At 53.6% G+C, this 18,323-nt stretch overlaps 1 protein-coding gene across 1 annotated transcript in view; it reads right to left on the bottom strand.

Moving 5' to 3' along the window:
• Positions 1 to 18,323, bottom strand: part of ADGRA2 (adhesion G protein-coupled receptor A2) — a 34,757-nt gene that overhangs the window by 8,205 nt on the left and 8,229 nt on the right. Inside the window, exons 2-9 of the mRNA XM_036299311.1 lie at positions 13,700 to 13,771; positions 4,066 to 4,137; positions 3,699 to 3,770; positions 3,462 to 3,533; positions 3,024 to 3,187; positions 2,154 to 2,367; positions 1,051 to 1,215; positions 259 to 457 (exon numbers count right to left, since the gene is read on the bottom strand). Coding sequence (XP_036155204.1) covers positions 259 to 457; positions 1,051 to 1,215; positions 2,154 to 2,367; positions 3,024 to 3,187; positions 3,462 to 3,533; positions 3,699 to 3,770; positions 4,066 to 4,137; positions 13,700 to 13,771 — 1,030 coding nt within the window. The remainder of the gene's footprint in view (positions 1 to 258; positions 458 to 1,050; positions 1,216 to 2,153; positions 2,368 to 3,023; positions 3,188 to 3,461; positions 3,534 to 3,698; positions 3,771 to 4,065; positions 4,138 to 13,699; positions 13,772 to 18,323) is intronic.

The raw sequence follows: 18,323 nt of genomic DNA, 5'->3' as shown, positions 1-18,323 counted from the left end.
GCTGAAGCACAGTGGCTGACTCATGCTGTCCCCCTTAAGGCTGCCCTTGCTGTGTTGGGGGGTGAAGATGCTGGGGTGGCTTGCACTTCCTGAGTGTGGACTTGGCGGTCTGAATCCCCTGGAAGGAGATTCAGGAGGAGAGCAAGAGCCCCTCACGGTGTACACCCAGGGAGCAGAGGAGCATGGTGAGGCTTCTCCCCTCCCGGTCCCTGGAACAGGAGCTGATGGGGTGCCCACCGCCCCCTGTCCTGGCCTCACCAGCACGAAGGTGTAGAGCACCCGGGTAATGTCGTTGGTGTACAGACAGTGGGAGTAGTCCCCTGGCTCCCAGCGGCCAGCTCGGTCACACAGGCGGGAGGCCTGGGTACCCGGAGTGCCCCCGCTCAGGGGCACCGAGGTGAAGGGGTACTGCAGGCAGGACTGGTAGGCTGTGATGCCAGCCAGAGTTCGAGGCCACCTGGGGGCAGAGGCAGGAATTGCCAATGACCCAGGCCCCTCAAGGCAAGGGCCCCACCCCTCCCCTTAGAACTGTGATGCCGGACCCTCTGAGGAAAGGATCCAGAAGAGTGGTTTGGGGCTGGCCTTCAAGGGGTTCCCAAGCTCCACTTTCTAGCTGTATTTATTCTGCTAGTGCTGTCATTGGTGCTATGGAGGCTGGACTTGAGTCCCAAGTTCAAGTCACTTATCCTTTCTGGGCCTCAGTATTCTCAGCTGTACAATGGGGAGAATCATACCTCCTTCCTAACTGAGAGACCCATTGGGATATTAGATGTGATATTCAAGTGGGAGAGCTTTGTAAACTATTAATGTAAAGAAGCAAATAAAATCCTTTCTGTCCTGCACCACACATTTCAGATGGTTATAACAAAAGATGAGGTCTCTGAATACAACAGCAGGACTTGGAGCTGAGTGACTAAAGGGAGTGTTTTCTCCAACTTAGAGTGGATGGGAGACCCTGGTCACCTTAGGTCTCAGATGCAGGAGTTGGGGGTGGGGTGGGGGGCTGGGTTGGAAGCTGTTGGGTCTCTGGGGCAGCTGAGCACACCGAACCTGAAGTCCCCTCGGTTGTTGGCGACACGCTCGGCTGGGCAGTAGGAGGCAGAGATCTCCAGCACCACAATCTCCACCTTCTTGCTGGCGTTGCCCTGGACCGTGGACACGGAGCACTCCCATTCGCCTGAGGCGCCCACACCGATGTGAGACAGGGTCAGTTCACTGCAAGCAGGCAGGCAGGGCTGGCTCGGTGAGGTACTCAGGGGCCACGCCACCCCCCTAAGCACCCCTGGCCTGGCCACCCACAGGCGCCCTGCCCCAGGGTGTGTAGGATGAGCTTCAGGTTGTTTATTCTTCAATTGAGTGAGGGACACAAGGACATACTCCTTTCATTCTGATTGGCCTTGTGATAATGCTTTTCTGAGCTTCACTTTCCCCATCTTTATCATGGAGGTAATAGCTGTCTTACCACCAGGGTCCAGCCCCGGGGGTCCCCAAAGGTGTGGACGGAGTCGGCGAAGAATGTTTTACATGGAGACAGCGTTCAGAACTCTCTAGCTCTCTTTAGTCTCCGTGGATCTTCCTGTGCCTGGCTGAGGCCAAAGAGAAAGATCCCGAGGCAAGCTGAGCCTTTATTTTATAGTCAGAGGTAAACAAGGTAGTGGTTTCCATAGTTACACTGTTCTTGTGAGTTTCACTTGTTTTTGTTCTTGTTCTTGCTGCACTTCCCTCAGCCCATTATCCCAGGTAAGATCTAGGGAGCGTCAAAAGGTCAAGCCTAATTATGCTTAAGGGGACTGTGCCCTCTAAGCTGGGACTTGTTTGTGACTTTGCCAACAGGTCAGTCCGAGGCTTAATCCTATAGCAGCTCCCCACATCTTACAAGTCAATTGGAGAGAGTGAGCCTGATAACACAGGTGAGAGCCATTATAGCATACTCTGTAAAAGCTCTAAAGAAATGTCAGATATAATCATTTTCTCTATTAGGCAATTAATTTCTATCCCTTATCTGGACTGTTGACATAGCCCTGGCCTTCCATGAACACACGCACACGTGCACTCTGACACAGGTGGCATACTCCCAGGAGCGTGTGTGGGCCCAGCTCTCTGGGGGGGCGGGACATGGGTGCTGTGGCTGGGAAGGGGCAGCGGGGCCTTACCTGGTGATGATGGTGCAGTCGTGGATGAGGCTCTCGGCCAGGAGGATACCCGCCTGCTCATCGCTGTCCACGGGGGCCCGGTTGTGGTACCAGCGGATGCGGGTGTCGTTGCCCAGGTAGCTGGCGGAACACTGGAAGGGCAGGCGGTCCCCCTGGAACACCACTTGGCGTCGGGATGGGATGAGGTAGTGCGTGTGTAGCTCCAGGGCCCCCTCTGTGGGAGGAGAGGGCAGGGGCCTGAGTGCACAGTGTGGGAGAGTCCAGGAGGGGCCCGGCTGGGCCTCCTCTGTCTGGGGCCTGAGGTGGGGGGGCGGGGACAAGGGGGCAGGAGGATGCCTCCAAGGACAAGAGCAAAGGCGATGGGCAGGAGGGTTTAGAACAGCAGTTCTCAACCTGTGGGTCGCGACCCCTTTGGCGGTCGAACGACCCTTTCACAGGAGTTGCCTAAGACCATCCTGCATATCAGATATTTACATTACGATTCATAACAGTAGCAACATTACAGTTATGAAGTAGCAACGAAAATAATTTTATGGTTGGGTCACAACATGAGGAACTGTATTTAAAGGGCCCGAAGGTTGAGAGCCACTGGTTTAGGACAAACTAGTAAAAGTTCTCATTTCCACAGCACACGGCACCCCAGATGAAAACATAAAGCAGCAGGCCCAAGGGAAGTTTAGAAAAGCTGATGGAAGGTGACCCCCAGTGGGATCTGAGGGAAAGGATGCCCGGGGAGAACCTGCCCACCACCCAGGAACGCTTCATGCTGAGGGAGCCTGGAGGCGGCCAGGCCAGGCCTTTCAGGAGGGAGCCTGGGCCCGAGGGGTGGGCGGGGTCCCGGGCAGGTGTGCAGGGTGAGGATTTGCTCACCGCAGCGCAGCTGGGCCTCCTGGAGGCCACCCAGGGCCTGGGCGTGCAGGGCACTGGGGTAGGCACAGAGCGTGCGCTCGGACAGCTGCAGGGAGTGATTCCGGGCCCAGGACGGCAGCCAGCGCAGGCGGCAGTCGCAAGTCAGGAACTCAGTGCCGAAGTCCCTGCAGAGTGGGTAGAGGGCACGGAGTGGAGCAGAGGAGTGTGGGCTCCCGGAGTGGGGATGGAGCCCCAGGGAGGGACTGAGCTGGAGAGGGCAACCGTGGGTCCGTGTGCACTGGCCCAGCAATCATGGGAAGGCAACTATGGTGGAGTCTCAGCCACTGTCTGTCCTGCCTACTCACAGGCTGGCCACTGTGGTCAGGTGCCCAGGTGCCTCCCTCCAGGGCAGAGGAACCAGGCGGGGTCTGAGTCCTTGGGCTGGGAAAAGATACTCACACAAGCTTGAGGGCTGGCAGCTCATCAAAGACCCCAGGTTGCAGACTGGAGAAGATGTTTCCAGATATGTTTCTGCAGGGGACAGGGAACAGTGAGCCGATCTTAGGGTCTCCTGGCGCCAGAGGGAGGAGCGGGGAGTGAAGAGCAGGCAGGGACCTGTAAGGGTTTGGAGCGGCCTTCCTCCTCCCAAACCATCCTTTGGGGTGAGCCTTCCCTCGCCCCTCGCCCCTCACTCACAGTCGGAGAAGCTTGGGGAGGCCTTGGAAAGTCTCCGAGGTGAGGCAGCCAATCCGGTTGTTGGAGAGATCTCTAGAAAGACACACACACAGCCTCAGCAGGCCACGTGGTTGCACACAGAGCCGCTTGGGAGGGACACAAAAGTGTGGCTTGTGTGTGGGAAGCAGAGTGAAAAAGGAGATGAGGTTGGGGGTTCAAATTTTTGCCCCCAGCCAGGATGCTGTGTGGGGAGGGGGGCCGCTATGGGTGGGTGAGAAGACGGGATGGTGGGTGAGTAGGTGGGGTGGTTGCTCATGGGATCCATGGGACCTTCTCTGCAGGGATGATGGGAGGGCTGGGAGGTTTGGGGGCAGGACATGCCACTTACAAGCGCTTCAGCTCCCCCAGGCCCAGGAATGCACCGGGCTGCACCGTGCTGATGACATTATTCCTCAGGTCCCTGCGGGAGGAAAGTGGGGAGGCCCTCATACCTCTGGGGCTCTGCCCAACCCCCGCTCCCCTCCCTTCGCTCCCCTGGGGCCTGGTAGCCTCCCTGTCACAGGAAGTGCTGGGACTCAGTTTCCTCCTAAATCCCGCCACTCCTTAGCACTGGCTGGGAAGCTGGATGAAGGCCCCTGCCCCTCAAACCCGTCTCTGCAGCCTCCTGCCTGGTGTAAGGGGTACTTGGTCAGGAAGAGGAGCGAGGATGTAGATGCCAGGAGAAGGGATGCCAGGGCCTCAGATGAGGAAGCAGGAAGAGGAGCATGTGAACAAGAAGTGAGAGCACTGGGCTCGGGGTTGGGAGGCCTTGGTTCCACCTCTGCGCTGCCCTGAGTGTCTCATGGGGCGGTTGTGAGAATCATTTCAAAATGGGTGTTGCAGTCTATGGTAAAGTGCTCTGCAAAGATGGAATCTCCCCTGCCTGGCTGTCGGAGGTGTTTCATGGCTATCCTGCGAATCTCTCCAGCTGACAAGTGAGGAAACAGGTTGGGCAGCGGGTTGATGACTGCATGGATGCTGACCTGGTCGCAGGGCCCCGGACTCCAAGGCAAGGCCATAAATCACCCACCCGAGTGCCAGGCCCCTCAGGGCGGAGGTTTGCTCAGTCCTGTGCCTGCCTCCCCCCAGGGTCTCTGAGGAGGCACAAGGCTGAGAGAAGGTGGCAAGGGAAGTACCACTCTGGGCTGAGCTCCAGCAGGGCACAGCCGGGACGGAAGATAGTGGAGCCCCTGCCACTCTCCAGCCCAGAATGAGGGACAGACTCTCCTGCCAAAGCCTCAGGGACAGCTCTGGATTGCGGGCAGGAGGGGGTTAACGGAGCCAGCTCCCTGCTGGGAGGAGAGGAAATGGGTGTCCAGGATGGGGAGGTGCCCTCCCACCAGGGGGCCTGTTTTCCCACTGACCGTCCCAGTTGGGGACACAGAGAGAGAGAGAGAGAGAGAGAGAGAGAGAGAGAGAGAGAGAGAGAGAGAGCGCGCGCGCGCGCGCAATGAAACACCATGGCCCAGGGTCCTCATACCCCAGCTTCCTCTCATACCAAGGACTCAGCCAGCCTCCATAGCCCGGAGTCCCTTGGGAAAGAAGGGAAGCCACCAGAAGGGGTCAGCTTCCCAGGGGAAAGGCTTCCATACGCAGGCGTGCTGGGAGGTGCCCCAGGCCGGGCACACGCAGGGGACGTGCAAGCACGCAGGCCTGGAACACCCTGCGGAGTGGAGGCTGGAGAGGACCCAGGGTTGTCCTTCCTGCCTGTCACCCCCTTTTGCTGCCCAGACCCTCGCCCTCACCCCCCCCTCGCTCCGATGCTATTCCAGCGTGTGCCCCCTGGCCCCTGTTGGGGTCTGGCCATTCTCAGGGCTCTGCATCCCACCCCCGTGCGGGGGACGGCAGAGGGAAACACATTCCTCATTGTGTCACTTCCCTTCATGGGCTGCCAAGGGGCTGAGGCTGCAGCCCCCCGCCCCTTCCCTCTAGCTCGCTTGTGTTTATTCTCATTTCCTCCGGCCCTCCTCTCCGCGGGAACCCCCACCCGCCTGCCCCACTGATGCTCTGCAGATGGGAGCAAGGCGGCCGGCCGCTAGCCCCAGCACTTTCCTGCCCTGGACTTCCTGCAGCCCAGCCAGGCCGGGCTACTGACAGGGGAGCTTCCACCAAGTGTTGGCACTCCTTCTGCCCCCCCCCCCCCCCGCCTCTCACCCGCAGAGTGGCTTCCTGGGCGACCAAGGCAGCCCCTCAAGTGCCCTTGGGAGCTGGCCTGCTCGCCCAGACCAGTAGTCCTGGGTCCTCTACTGAGGGGCATGGACCTGGGCTGAGCTCTGACAGCCCCATGGGATCTGGTCCCTGGTCCCTGGTCCCTGAGCAGCTCTGGGGCGGTGCCCTCTCCAGCAGCAGGAAGGGACACTCCGCCAGAACTTGGGCAATTTCTTCAGACCTATGAGGCCCTCATAGGTCGGTGGTTCTGCACCGTAATTGCTAAGCACAACCTTTTGAAAATTTGAGGATGGACTCCCGCCCCAGAAAAATGCATACACCCAACATTGTGCATATGATTTCAGGGGCTGTGAGGAACCCCTGCTCTGGATTGTCTAATCTGATCCCTTCATTTCTTAGATGAGGTCATGAGGATGCACAGATGTTTCTGTGATGTGGCATCTCCTGTCCCTCTCTGCCCTCTGCTTCCACAGAGCTGTGGTCTTGGAACCTGGAGGAGGTGCAGGGTACGGATGGAGCCTCCCCTCCCCCAAACCACTTGCCCAGCCCTGACCAGGCTCCCCTGACTCAGCACACTCCTCTCCCTGTATCGATGTCAATATGGAGTAGACGGACACCCCCACCCATGGCCAAAGTGTGTGTGTGTGTGTGTGTGTGTGTGTGTGTGTTTCTGGGAGCAAATCATATCCTCTACCCTTCTGGGGAAAATAGAAACTCAGGAAGCTTAGTGTGTAAGAGTGCGTGTGTGAGCACAAGCAACAAAACAGCAGATGGATAAGTTGGATTTAATAAAATATTAAAACTTTTGCTCTTTAAAGGACACCATTAAGAAAGTAAAAGGTGCCCTAGCTGGTTTGGCTCAGCAGATAGAGCGTCAACCTGTGGACTGAAGGGTTCCGGGTTCTATTCTGGAGGGCACATGCCCGGGTTGTGGGCTTGATCCTCAGTAGGGGGCATGCAGGAGGCAGCCGATCAATGATGTGCTCTCATTATTGATGTTTCTAGCTCTCTCTCCCTCTCTTCCTCTCTGAAATCAATAAAAATATATTTTTTTAAAAGAAAGTGAAAGACGACCCATGGAATGAGAGAAAATATTTCCATAAATCATATACTTGAAAAGGGACTTCTACACAGAATTTATAAAGAACTCTTACAGCTCAGTTATAAAAAGACAACCCAGATGAAAAAAATGGGCAAAGGATTTGAATAGACATTTCTTCAAAGATGATATACAAATGACCAATTAATGCATGAAAAGGTGCTCAACACTGTTAGTTATTAGGCAGATGCAAATCAAAACCACAATGAGATGCCACTTCACAGCCAATAAAAAAAGACAGACAAGCTTGAGCAGGGTGCCTCAGCGGTTGAGTGTCAAACTATGAACCAGGAGGTCATGGTTCAATTCCCTGTCAGGGCACATGCCTGGGTTGTGGGCTCGATCCCCAGTAGGGGGCGTGCAGGAGGCAGCTGATCAATGATTCTCATCACTGATGTTTCTTTCTCTCCCTCTTCCTTCCTCTCCAAAATAAATAAAAATATATTTAAAAAAGGACAACTGCAAGTGGTGATGAAAATGTGGAAAGACTGGAGCCCTTGTACATTATTGCTAGGAGTGTAAATGGGGCAGCCACTTTGGAAAAACAGTATGACAGTTAGAGTAACCATGCGACCCAGCAATTCCACTCCTTGGTGGATATTCCAGAGAAGTGAACATACATCCGCACACAAAACCTGGACAGGAATGTTCATAGTAGCATTATTCACAATAAGCCCAGACGTGGAAAAACCTCAAATGTCCATCAACCGATAAATGAATAAACAAAAATGTGCTATAGGCACACAAGAAATATTATTCGATCATAAAAAGGAATAAAGTGCTGATACATGCTATCATATGAATGAGCCTTGAAAACATTATGCTAAGTGCAAGTTACAAAAAAACACATAATCCCATGTATATGAAATGTCCAGAATAGGCAAATCTACAGAGACAGAAAGTAGATTAGTGGTTGCTTAGGGCTGGGAAATAGGGAGTGACTGCTAATGATTCAAGGTTTGGGGATGATGAAAATGTTCTAAAATTAGATTATGATGATGATTGCACAACTGGGTAAATATACTAAAAACCATTGGATTGAATGCTTTAACTGGACAAACTTTATGGTATGTAAATTATATCTCACTAAAACTGTCAAGAGAGATTGAGCGTGAGTTTGTGTAACAGTGTGCGTGTGTATGTTTCCGTGTGTGTGTGTGTGTGTGTGTGTGTGTGTGTGTGTACGTGTGTGCGTGCGCGCACCACGCTTGGACAGGGTGGGGCGGCACGAAGTTGGCTCCCTCCAGCCCCTGCAGACCTCCCTGCTTGTGGGTTTGAAAACCAAATTATTGGTTCGGAGGCTGCAGAGCAGCTTTCCCCGGGCCCTCCAGGACTTCCAGGGTTCACTAGAAAGCGGGCCCTGGCTGAGAAGGGGCTTAAAATACCCCCGTAGGTATAGGGGCTGTTTGGGGGGCGAGAGGGGGGGTGCGGGAGAGGGAGAGGTCTGGTGGCCGGGAGGAAAGCCAAGATGGTCCCAGCCTCCCTCCCACCCTCAAGCCCCAGGCCCCTCTCATCTCTGATATCATCCAACAGGTATTTATTGAGCACATACCCTGTGCCAGACATGGAGCTACAACAGCAAGCGGGAGGGCTGTCCCTGAACCCATCAGCCTCCCTTCTGGGCCTTCGGCTGCGCCAGAGCCTAGGGCAGCTCCCCGCCGCATTCCTCCCCAAGTCAGGGGGGTGGGAAGGGGAGGAGGGACCGCGCCCCCCTGGCCCCGCCTACAGATTAATGGAAACCACCTGGCGGGTGAGCGGCGCTCCACCCCCGGACCCCACTTGCCACCATTCCCATGACCATCTGCTTCTAATGAGAAGCCCATCCCCCTGCATACCAGCCCCCCGGGCTTATTAATCTCATTAGGCAATGACAAATCATCCTGGGGCTGCGCGACTCCCCGCCCCGGGCCCTCCCTCCGAGCGCACAGCCTCTGGGGGCGGTGTCCACGCAGCCACTCGCTCTCACGCCAGCCTCCTCTCGCGGCCTCTTCCGGGGCTGTGTGCCCTGTGGCCCACTTGGTCCAGGGCTCTCACTGTGATTGGGGCGCCCTCGGAGCCCCGGGAAGCCGCGCAGTGGCTTGCTCCCCATTGACTGCGCATGGTGGGGGATCTGGGCCGAGAGGCGAGGCGCCAGAGGAATGGGCCAGCCCTAGTGCATTCAGCACCTCCATTTCATCTACATGACTGCCTGCTGCAGGCTGGGAGCTCTGGACAATCCCACGCAACGAGGGGGCGTATAACATCTTGTAACTTGGAACACTTCCGAGAAGGGAATTGCCATTTAATGCCTGGAAGTCCCTGCTGTCCCCGGCTCTCTCCCTAGAGCAGCGGTTCTCAACCTGTGGGTCGCGACCCCTTTGGGGGTCGAACGACCCTGTCACAGGGGTCACCTAAGACCATTGGAAAACACATATATAATTACATATTGTTTTTGTGATTAATCACTATGCTTTAATTATGTTCAATCTGTAACAATGAAATTGGGGGTCACCACAACATGAGGAACTGTATTAAAGGGTCGCGGCATTAGGAAGGTTGAGAACCACTGCCCTAGAGGAACGCATCCCATGACAACCTGTCAGGGAAACATGCGTTGCCCCATTTTCCAGGCGAGGAACCCGAGGCACCCAAAAGGTAAATGGCAAAGTAAAGCTCTGGGCCCTTTCCTAGCCTGCCCACCCCCATCCCAGAAATCCTTCCTCTGGGCAAGAAACAGGCTAGCCCAGGCTGAGGGGTTGTGGAATCCAGAGAGGGGGGCCTCGCCCATGGCACAGGGAGGCACTGCCAGTATTTTCTGGAGCAGCCCAGACCTACTACTTCAGTTATTAGTCGAGGCCCCAACCCTCCCACAGGACTTGCTGCTCTGGACTGTGGGATGTTAAGCTGCCATGGGCTCGGCTGCCCAAGCCTGGACATCTCAGCCTGACAGGACAGAGAGATCAGTGTTTCCTGGCACCAACTGCACGCCAGGCCACGGCGTCTCGTTTGTGATGAATAGGCCCACAGTCTACGGGTCATCTGGTCCACTGGTTCCCAACCCCAGATGAGCATGAGAATTGCCTGCATACCTTGTAAGAAATTCCCAGGCCCCTTCCAACCTGATAAATTAGCGTCTCCAGGAGCGGGGGCCCAGGCCCTCTCCCATCTCTGAGATAGTGGGATAGTGTTTGTGGTGATTAGTTTTATGTGTCCACTAGGCCAGGCTATAGCACCCAGTAACTTAATCAAAACACTAATCTGAAGGTGTTTGTGTAGGCATTTTGTAGATGTTAACCACATCGGCTGGCTTTAAATAAAGGAGATTACCTTTGATAATGTGGTGGGCCTCATCCAATCAGTTGAAGGCCTTAATAGCAAAAGCTGAAAAGAAATTCTGTCTCAAGACTATAGCATCAACTCCTGCCTGACTTAGCAGCCTGTGGGTTTGCCCTACAGATTTTGGATTTGCCAGCCCTCATATCATGTGAGCCCTTTTCTTAAAATAAATTTCTTTATAAAGAAATAAAATAAAACAATTTATTTATCCTAGATAATAAAAGCCTAATATGCTAAGTGTCCAGTCGTCCAGTCTGCCATTCAACCAATCAAAGCGTAATATGCTAATGATATGCTAAGGCTGCTCAACCGCTCACTATGACATGCAGTGACCACCAGAGAGCAGACACTCCAACCGGTAGGTTAGCTTGCTGCTGGGGTCCAACTGGTCAGGACTGAGTGAGACAGGCCGGACATGCCTTGGAGCCCTCCCCGACCCCGATCGTGCACCGGTGGGGTCACTCGGCCTGGGCTGCATCCTCTCGAAATTCGGGCTGAGTGCCCCCTCCAAGTGCACACATTTTGTGCACCAGGCCTTTAGTACGTTATAGAAAGATACACACACACATACACGCATCTCCGACTGATTCTGCTTCTCTGGAGAATCCCGACTGATACAGTCATGACCAACCAGGATGGAGACCCTGGGTCCTCCAGCCCCTGCACTGCCTCTCCATCCTTCGGCCCAGAGGTCTCCCCTTCTTTGGAATAACTGGCCACATCACTTTGCTCTTTGATCTTTTCCTTCACATGCAGCACTTGTGGATATTACACACACACACACACACACACACACACACACACAGGATCATAGAATTTTAAATCCATAATGCATGTTACAAATCACCCTATCCCCACTGCCCCCCTTTTCACAGATGAGGAAACTGAGGCCCCAAACCTGGCGCCCACCCCTGCATCTCTCTGACCTCATCTCTGACCAATTCCCAGTCACAATGCCCTTCTGTTCCTCAGACTCGCCAGGCATACTCTGGCCGCGAGGGCCTTGCCAACTGCTGCTCTTGCTAGCCTTTTGATTTTTCCCATTTCCCCATCCCTTGAGTCTCAGGCCCAGTTACCTTGTCAGCGAGGCCTTTCTTGACCTCACTACATAAAACGCCTGCTCCCCCAATTGCTTTCTATCCTCCTTACCCTGATTCGTTTTGCTTTGTAGCACTTATTGTCTCCTGACACAATATACATTTATTTGCTATTTTCTGGGTCCCATCAAGAGAGGGTAAGTTCCATGAGGGCAGGCACTTGGTCTATTGTGTTCACTCCCAATGCCTAGGACAGAGCTTTGCACATACATAAGGGAGATTTGTGATATATAAATGAATGAAATAAATAAAGGGGCTCAACAAAGTTCTCTAGAATGAATGACTAGAATGATTCCTAACAGAGCAGGGGCTCAAACTCGGGCCCTGAGGGCTCTTCCTCATGCCCAGCACCCCTCCACCTCAGATGACTCAGGATTTAGTCCTTGTTCCTGGACTATTCTCCCACTTTCCCGGATTGCCTCCCATGCTTGGCATGCACCTGCTTGTGGTGACCAGAGTCACAGTGCTGAGGAGGGGCATCTGACTCAGTATGTTGACATGGGTGGGAAGAAAAAGGCCATCTTTTCATCTTCATCAGAAGCTCTATCCTCATGAGACTGAAGGATGAGGAGGGGGCAGACCCAGTGGGTCTCTGACTGATCAACCGAAAGGGTAAAGATGGGAAGATGTCAGCGAGGCCACGAGAGGCTCAGAGCGGCGCTTGCTTGTGCTAAGAGAAGGGAGAACGTCTCTGGGCGGTGACTGGCCCTTGTGGAGCAAAGCAGAGGGCTGGAGAGGCAGCTGCGGTTTGTCTTCCTCCCAAAGATCCTGGAAGGAGAGTCTGGTTTCCTGCCAGTCGGCCCTCTAAGACTGCGCCTGGGCTGAGCGGAGGAATCGGACTCCCAAATGCTAACTGCTCAGGGAAGATAAAACCTGCCCTGTTTGTTGGTGCCCAAGGAGACATTAAATAACAGCTCGGTGGCAGCTCTTTCTCCTTGCCTGGACCACCCTGTTTGTGAGCTGCAGAGCAGAGGATCAGATGGTCACAGAGCTGTGTCGACACTAAGGTCAACATCCCAAGACCCCCTCCCACGCCTAGAATGGCCCAGATCAGACAGACCATGCTCTGCCTCCCCACCCCCACCAACCAAACCACTAATCAAGCTTTCCTCACCACGTGGGGAGGGGGGGTTGGAGGAGAGGCCTTCCCCTCCCCGTGAGGTGGGTGTAATAGAGACAACCTCATAAGGTTGTTGTCCTGGTTAAAGATCTAAACTCCTTGTCATGTAGTTAATGCATCTCTATTCCCCTTGAGCTTTCCAGCCTTCACTGATCCTTCTTTTGGACTTGACGTACATAAACCCCATCCTACTTAATTCTAATACATAGGGCATTGTCTGTGGTCTCACTAGACTGTCATCTCTTTGGGTCTTTGCCGCCTTATTCTTTTGTATCCTCCACTGCACTGATCCAAGCCTTTTAGGCAAAATGGTACTAGAGGGGGCAGGGGCCCTGTTGGAGGACTTGGGAATGCCCAGAAGGGTGGCAGCAGAGATGGGAGAGAGGGGTTTGAGGAGGGGCAGATGGAAGGGGGGCCTCAGTCTCCAAGTAGGATGGGAGGCCAGGTCTTTTGTGGAGGAGACAGGACCCAGAGCTGTCATACAGGCTGTGGATCCTGGAGTATGCCAACTCAACAGAAAACTGACAGAGGGGTTGGTTCAATCCCCTCATCTGGCAAGTTAAATGACTTGCCCATGACCGGGTCAAGTTCCCAACTCTGGGAAGAAGTTTCTTGTGGGCTAGCAGGGCCCTCCTGAGTCCAACCCCAGCCCGCCTGGGTCTGTAGGGCAGATGGACAGATGGAAGCTGCAGCTCTAAACTAGGGAGAAGGGGTGTGGGTCCGCCCAGGGCTCGGCCCCTCAGGGCTTTGTTTGTTGATTTGTTTTTAGGGAAGGAGGAAAGAAGTCCCAGTCACACTAAATCCTGCCTCAGCCCTTTCTTTATGCTGGGCCTCCAGCTGGGAGGAGGCAGAGGCTTCTGGCCAACTAAGAGGCTCAGCCCTCGTAGCTAATTGTTCATTAAAGAGTGTTAATGAGCTTCCCTTAGCTCCTCCCTGCCTAGGCCAGCAAGGTTTCTCTACTTCTCTCTGCTGTCACTGGTGAAGGAGCTGGTCTTTCTCTCAGACCAACCCCTCTCTGCCTTCCACCTGGGAGTCAAGTCCTAGGCAGGGTCCTAGTGGGTCTGACTCTTGGCCAGCAGGTCCTGGGTTGTGGGGTCCCTTAGCAACCAGCGTTCCTCATCCTTCCTGAACTTGCCCATGACCATAATGCCCCACCTCCGCCCCACCTCGCCCCAGCACTTACAACTTCTCCAGCAGGGACAGTCCCAAGAAGGATCCATTCCGGAGCCCCGTGATCTTGTTGTTGCTCAAGAGCCTGAAGGCAGAGGGAGAACACAGATAGGAGAATGTGCCGTTACAGCTGGGAAGTGTGGATGGAGTGGGGAGCCAGTTTCACAATTACAGCCACATTGCATTCTGTATAAATGGCACCACCTAAAGTTGTGCAAGGCAGCAGACCACCACCAGCTCCAGGAGACCATAGGGAGGAGCCAGCAAATGGTTCAGGCAGACTAGTCAACAGTGAGCCCCAAATCAGGCATTTCACCTGCCCTGGGTCCCCCTACGGCAGTGGTTCTCAACCTCGGCTGCACATTAGAATCACCTGGGCATCTTTTAAAAATCTTGATTTCTGGGCCTCATCCTCCGGAAATTCTGTTTCTTTGTTAATAATGTTGTGGCCCCACCCCATAACAAAGAAACAGAATCTCTGGAGGATGAGGCCCAGAAATCAGGGTTTTAAAAAGATTCCCAGGTGATTCTAATGTGCAGCCAAGGTTGAGAACTACTGCCCTACGGCCTGGGTCTGACTTAGGACTCTGTATGCGCGTGGGTAGGTGAATAGATGTGAAGTTGCAATGCTCCTTTATATCTTGGAACTTCCGGGTTCAGCCCCTAGCACCCCCTTCCAGCCCTCCACAGCTCTGTCTATCTAGCCCAAGGCCTAAGCCCAATATCCTGAGGACAGAGGTGAGGAATGACCTGGATTGGGTCAGGGCTCTGGCAGGTGGAACAGGAAGCCCAGTAGGAGTGGAGGCAGATGGAAGGAGCTGCCCCTTCTTGGGGTCTCCAGCACTTTCTCGGTGAGCTGAGGATCTCACCTGAAGGGGACGCTACCAGCCCGGAAAAGGCCCCAACATGGAGGGCCTGAGTGCCCTTGCCTCCCTAAACCTGTCTGCAGCCTTAACAGAAAGTGGATAGAGCCCTGGGCTTCCCCGGGTCCTCAGCTTTTCTGCCCGCCCCAGCTGTTTATTTATTTATTTGTATTGAGGGGAGGAGGAAAGAGGCCCCAGCCAACTGTGTGAACCCACTCCGCCCACCCTCTCAGCCTTTCTCTGCCAGGAACCCCACTGGGAGGAGGGAGTTCCAGACCAGCCAAAGGGCTCATCTCTTGAGTTAATTGCTTATTAAACGCTTTAATGAGCCTCTCAACCCCAACTCTTGCCTACCTTGGGCTGAGGCAAAGGTTTCCCTTCTTTGCTCCCTCTGGACCCGGAAAGGCCAGAGGTAGAGGCCTTGGGACTTCGCTGGAGTGGGTAGCCTCGGAGCTGGACAGTAAGGGAGCGGGCAGTGGCTGATCCAGGCATGAGAGGGGCTGCCAAAGAGTTCTGCCCCAAAGCTCACTGGGAGTGGGTGGGTGACTATATCAACAGGGCAGTGAGAGGACCCCAGACATCTGACATCCCACCTACTCCAAGAGGCTCTGGAGAACAGACAATGGCCAGCATGGAGGCAAGAGTGGAAGGGTTCTGGGTCAGTGGGAAGGGGTGGAGCCCTCATCTCCTTCCTCCCTCCATCCCTCTCCAAATAGACCCTTCCTGTCCTTCTAGTCCCCACCTAACACCTAGCGGTCCCTCCAACAATGGCATTTCTCAGTAGGGCCTGAAGGGTGACTGTGGGGAGGAGTTTGGCGGGGGTGGGGTGGGGTGGGGGAGCAGGGGTCAGGTGGCGGGGAGAGGGGTTTGTGTGATGCTGGGTTTCCAAGGTGCTACACACACACACACACACACACACACACACACACACACACAAAACGTTATCTTGATATTTCCAAAAGTACATCACAGTAGTCACTATATGAGCAATTAGAACTTTCATGAACCCTTCTCATTTTATGGATTAGGATAGATAGTTTTATTTCACATTACAGGTGGTGCTGGTAAAACATAAATAGTCTTGTCAGTTCTTGTTGCCTCTAATGGTCTCATTCAGGCCCTAATGGGGTCAGGGTGAGTGACTGGTTCTTGACGGTGTGACTTTTAAATTAAAGCCTGCCTTGAACCTGGTTGGGTAGCTCAGTTGATTAGAGTGTTATCTTGATAGGCCAAGGTTTCGATTCAATCCCTGGTCAGGGCATATACAAGAATGAATGAAAGTAAAAGCCTGCCTCTTCCCCAGCTCATTCCCTTCATATACCCCAAGTGTGAGCTTCAGAGGTTGCATCAAAAGTTAGAGAAGGCAAGAAGGCCCCACAGTATCCTTAGGAAAGTCAGGGAATGTCAGGAAGAAGGTGGGAAAAGGGCATCCCTTTTAGCTTCCCCGCAATCCCAGGGGTCTCTCCCAGGGACTGCCCCATCCCTGGGTTCCTGGGAAAGGAAGAGGATGGGGATGCTGATAGGGGTGGGGGGCAAAGAGGAGAGGTGGGATGTATGAAAAGACAGAGGAACAGAGCTGCCAGATGATCACAGTGCCATCTATGAATCCGGAGGCCTGAGAACATGATTTCTTAAACTTGGGTTGAGTATGGACCTGTCCAAGGGAGGGAAAAGTATCTGATTTCCTGAGAAAATGTCTGAGGATTCCAATTTGAGAAACATTGACCTTAGACATGAAAATCTTATCCTATGAAAATGCCTTCTAATTGAAATTCATCTGCAAAAGAATTTTTAAAAGATCATTGAATTGAAAACAGAATACTGTGTTTAAAAATTCTCTAAATCCCTGAGATTAAAACCTGGGATCCTAATTTGAGAACTGGTCTAGAGACACATCTAGAGATGGTGTTTGGGGGGGGGGGGGGGAATATCCCACATTCTCCAGACTTCTTGGCTTTTAACATTGAACTCCAAATTCTTTAACCCAGAGCTCACCAATAGAGGTACAATGCAAGCTGCATATGTAATTTTAAATGTTTTTCTAGCCACATTTTTTAAATGTTTAAAAATTAAATAAAAATATTAAATTTTAATATTCACTTAACTCATATGTTATCATTTCAACATGTAATCAATATATAAAATTACTGAGATATTTTCCTTTTTTTTGGTAATAAGTCTTCAGAATCTGATGTGTATGCTCCTCCTCCAGCACACCTCAATTAAGACCAGCCACATCACAAGTGCTCTGGGGCCACCTGCGACTAGTAGCTTTAACCCTCATCTAGTCTCCCTGTGGCCAGCACCTTCCCAGGAGGAAGTCTGGATTGCATGAGAAACTGAGGCAACTGGGGTGGCGTGGGAGCAGAGCAAAGGGTCAGGGACCAGCCCCTGAGGCAGGTGAGGACCAGCCTCTTGCCCAGATCAGCTCAGCTCTTGCATCCCAACCCTCTCCACCTTGAATCAAGAGCCCCTGCAGGCCAGGGCCCTGTATGCTCTCTGAGGCAGCCTCTGTTGTGCTGGAGAGGGGAGGGCAGAATAGGGTAGGGGTCAGCTGCAGCCACGCTTCCAGTGTGGCTAGCCGGCTGCAAAGTCCAACCTCTTGAAATGAGGTGTTTTTTCCTATTGCAGAGAACATGTTCCTGATCCCCCGCCCTCTAAGCCACCCACAGAAGCAGGCCACCAGCAAACAACACTTCATCCTGCTCCAATGGGCCCCTCCTGCCGCATTCCCAACCCTTGGACAGACTTCAGGCAGACATCTGCATGATTCAATACCCAGATACCCAGAACTGGACCTTCTGGCCTTAACAACCTAGACAGGGCTGAGAAATTTTACTTTAGACTCAGATTCTCCAGAGAATGGCTTCAATTATGCTTGTCGGTTTGTTTCTCTGGAGGTGCCCATGGGCGTCTGGTGAGGGAGGAGAGAGCAGTGATTTGGGTCTGGCGTTGTTATGGGCAGGTAGGAAACTGGCAGTTACAGGCTGCTAGTGGGCTAGATGAACACACACACAGCCTCACCCAATGGGGAGAGAAGTGTTCCTACCACACTAGGCTGTCTCATGGGAGGAAGACAGGCAGGGTGGCCCCAACAATCGGGCAGGGAAGGGGGAGCCTCAGTCCCACGGTTCTTTCCAGTGTTGCAGACACAGTTCCAGACTTGGCCCCATTTAACAACCCCCTTCCCCCAACTACCAGACAGACATTTCCTGGGCCTGCACCAGCCACTGGCCCTGCAACAGCACTGGGAGCCAGCCAGGTGGATTTCCCTCCCAACCACTAGCCCCACCTCATAGGCCTAGGGCGCGCCCAGCATCTTCAGCTTCTTTCTTCCTTCCTTCCCTCCCCCCATCTCCCAACCAACATCACATTTTCACAGAGAGGCAGCCAGTCCCTGGAGTCCCCTGTTCTCTACCCCAGAGCCTGAAATCTGGCCAAGAAGAGGGGCATGCTGAGTCCATTTCAGAACTGTCTCCCAGCTAGGGTCCTATTTTAGGGAACAGAAGCAAGCAGAGTTACCACTAATGAGGCTAGAGGCCAGGAGAGCGAGTGGCTGGCGTCTACAGGGAGGCCCTGTGGCCTCTGGGAAGCCACAGGAACTCACCAGATCGCAGCCTGACATCAAAGATGACCCTGTAGGGGTCATGTGGGCACTACTCTGTAGGGCGTGGGGCCAGCAGTTGCCTGAACCAAATAGTTCTCCCATGTGCAGGAAGAGTCATACATGTAAGACACCCCACCCCAACACAGAGATGCAAGGACCGCAGGTCT

The sequence above is a fragment of the Myotis myotis genome, unplaced genomic scaffold (assembly GCF_014108235.1).
Source record: "Myotis myotis isolate mMyoMyo1 unplaced genomic scaffold, mMyoMyo1.p scaffold_m19_p_3, whole genome shotgun sequence".
Classification (NCBI taxonomy): Eukaryota; Metazoa; Chordata; class Mammalia; order Chiroptera; family Vespertilionidae; genus Myotis; species Myotis myotis.
The sequence above is the reverse complement of the archived record's forward strand: the minus strand, read 5'-3'. Positions and strand labels throughout refer to the sequence as shown.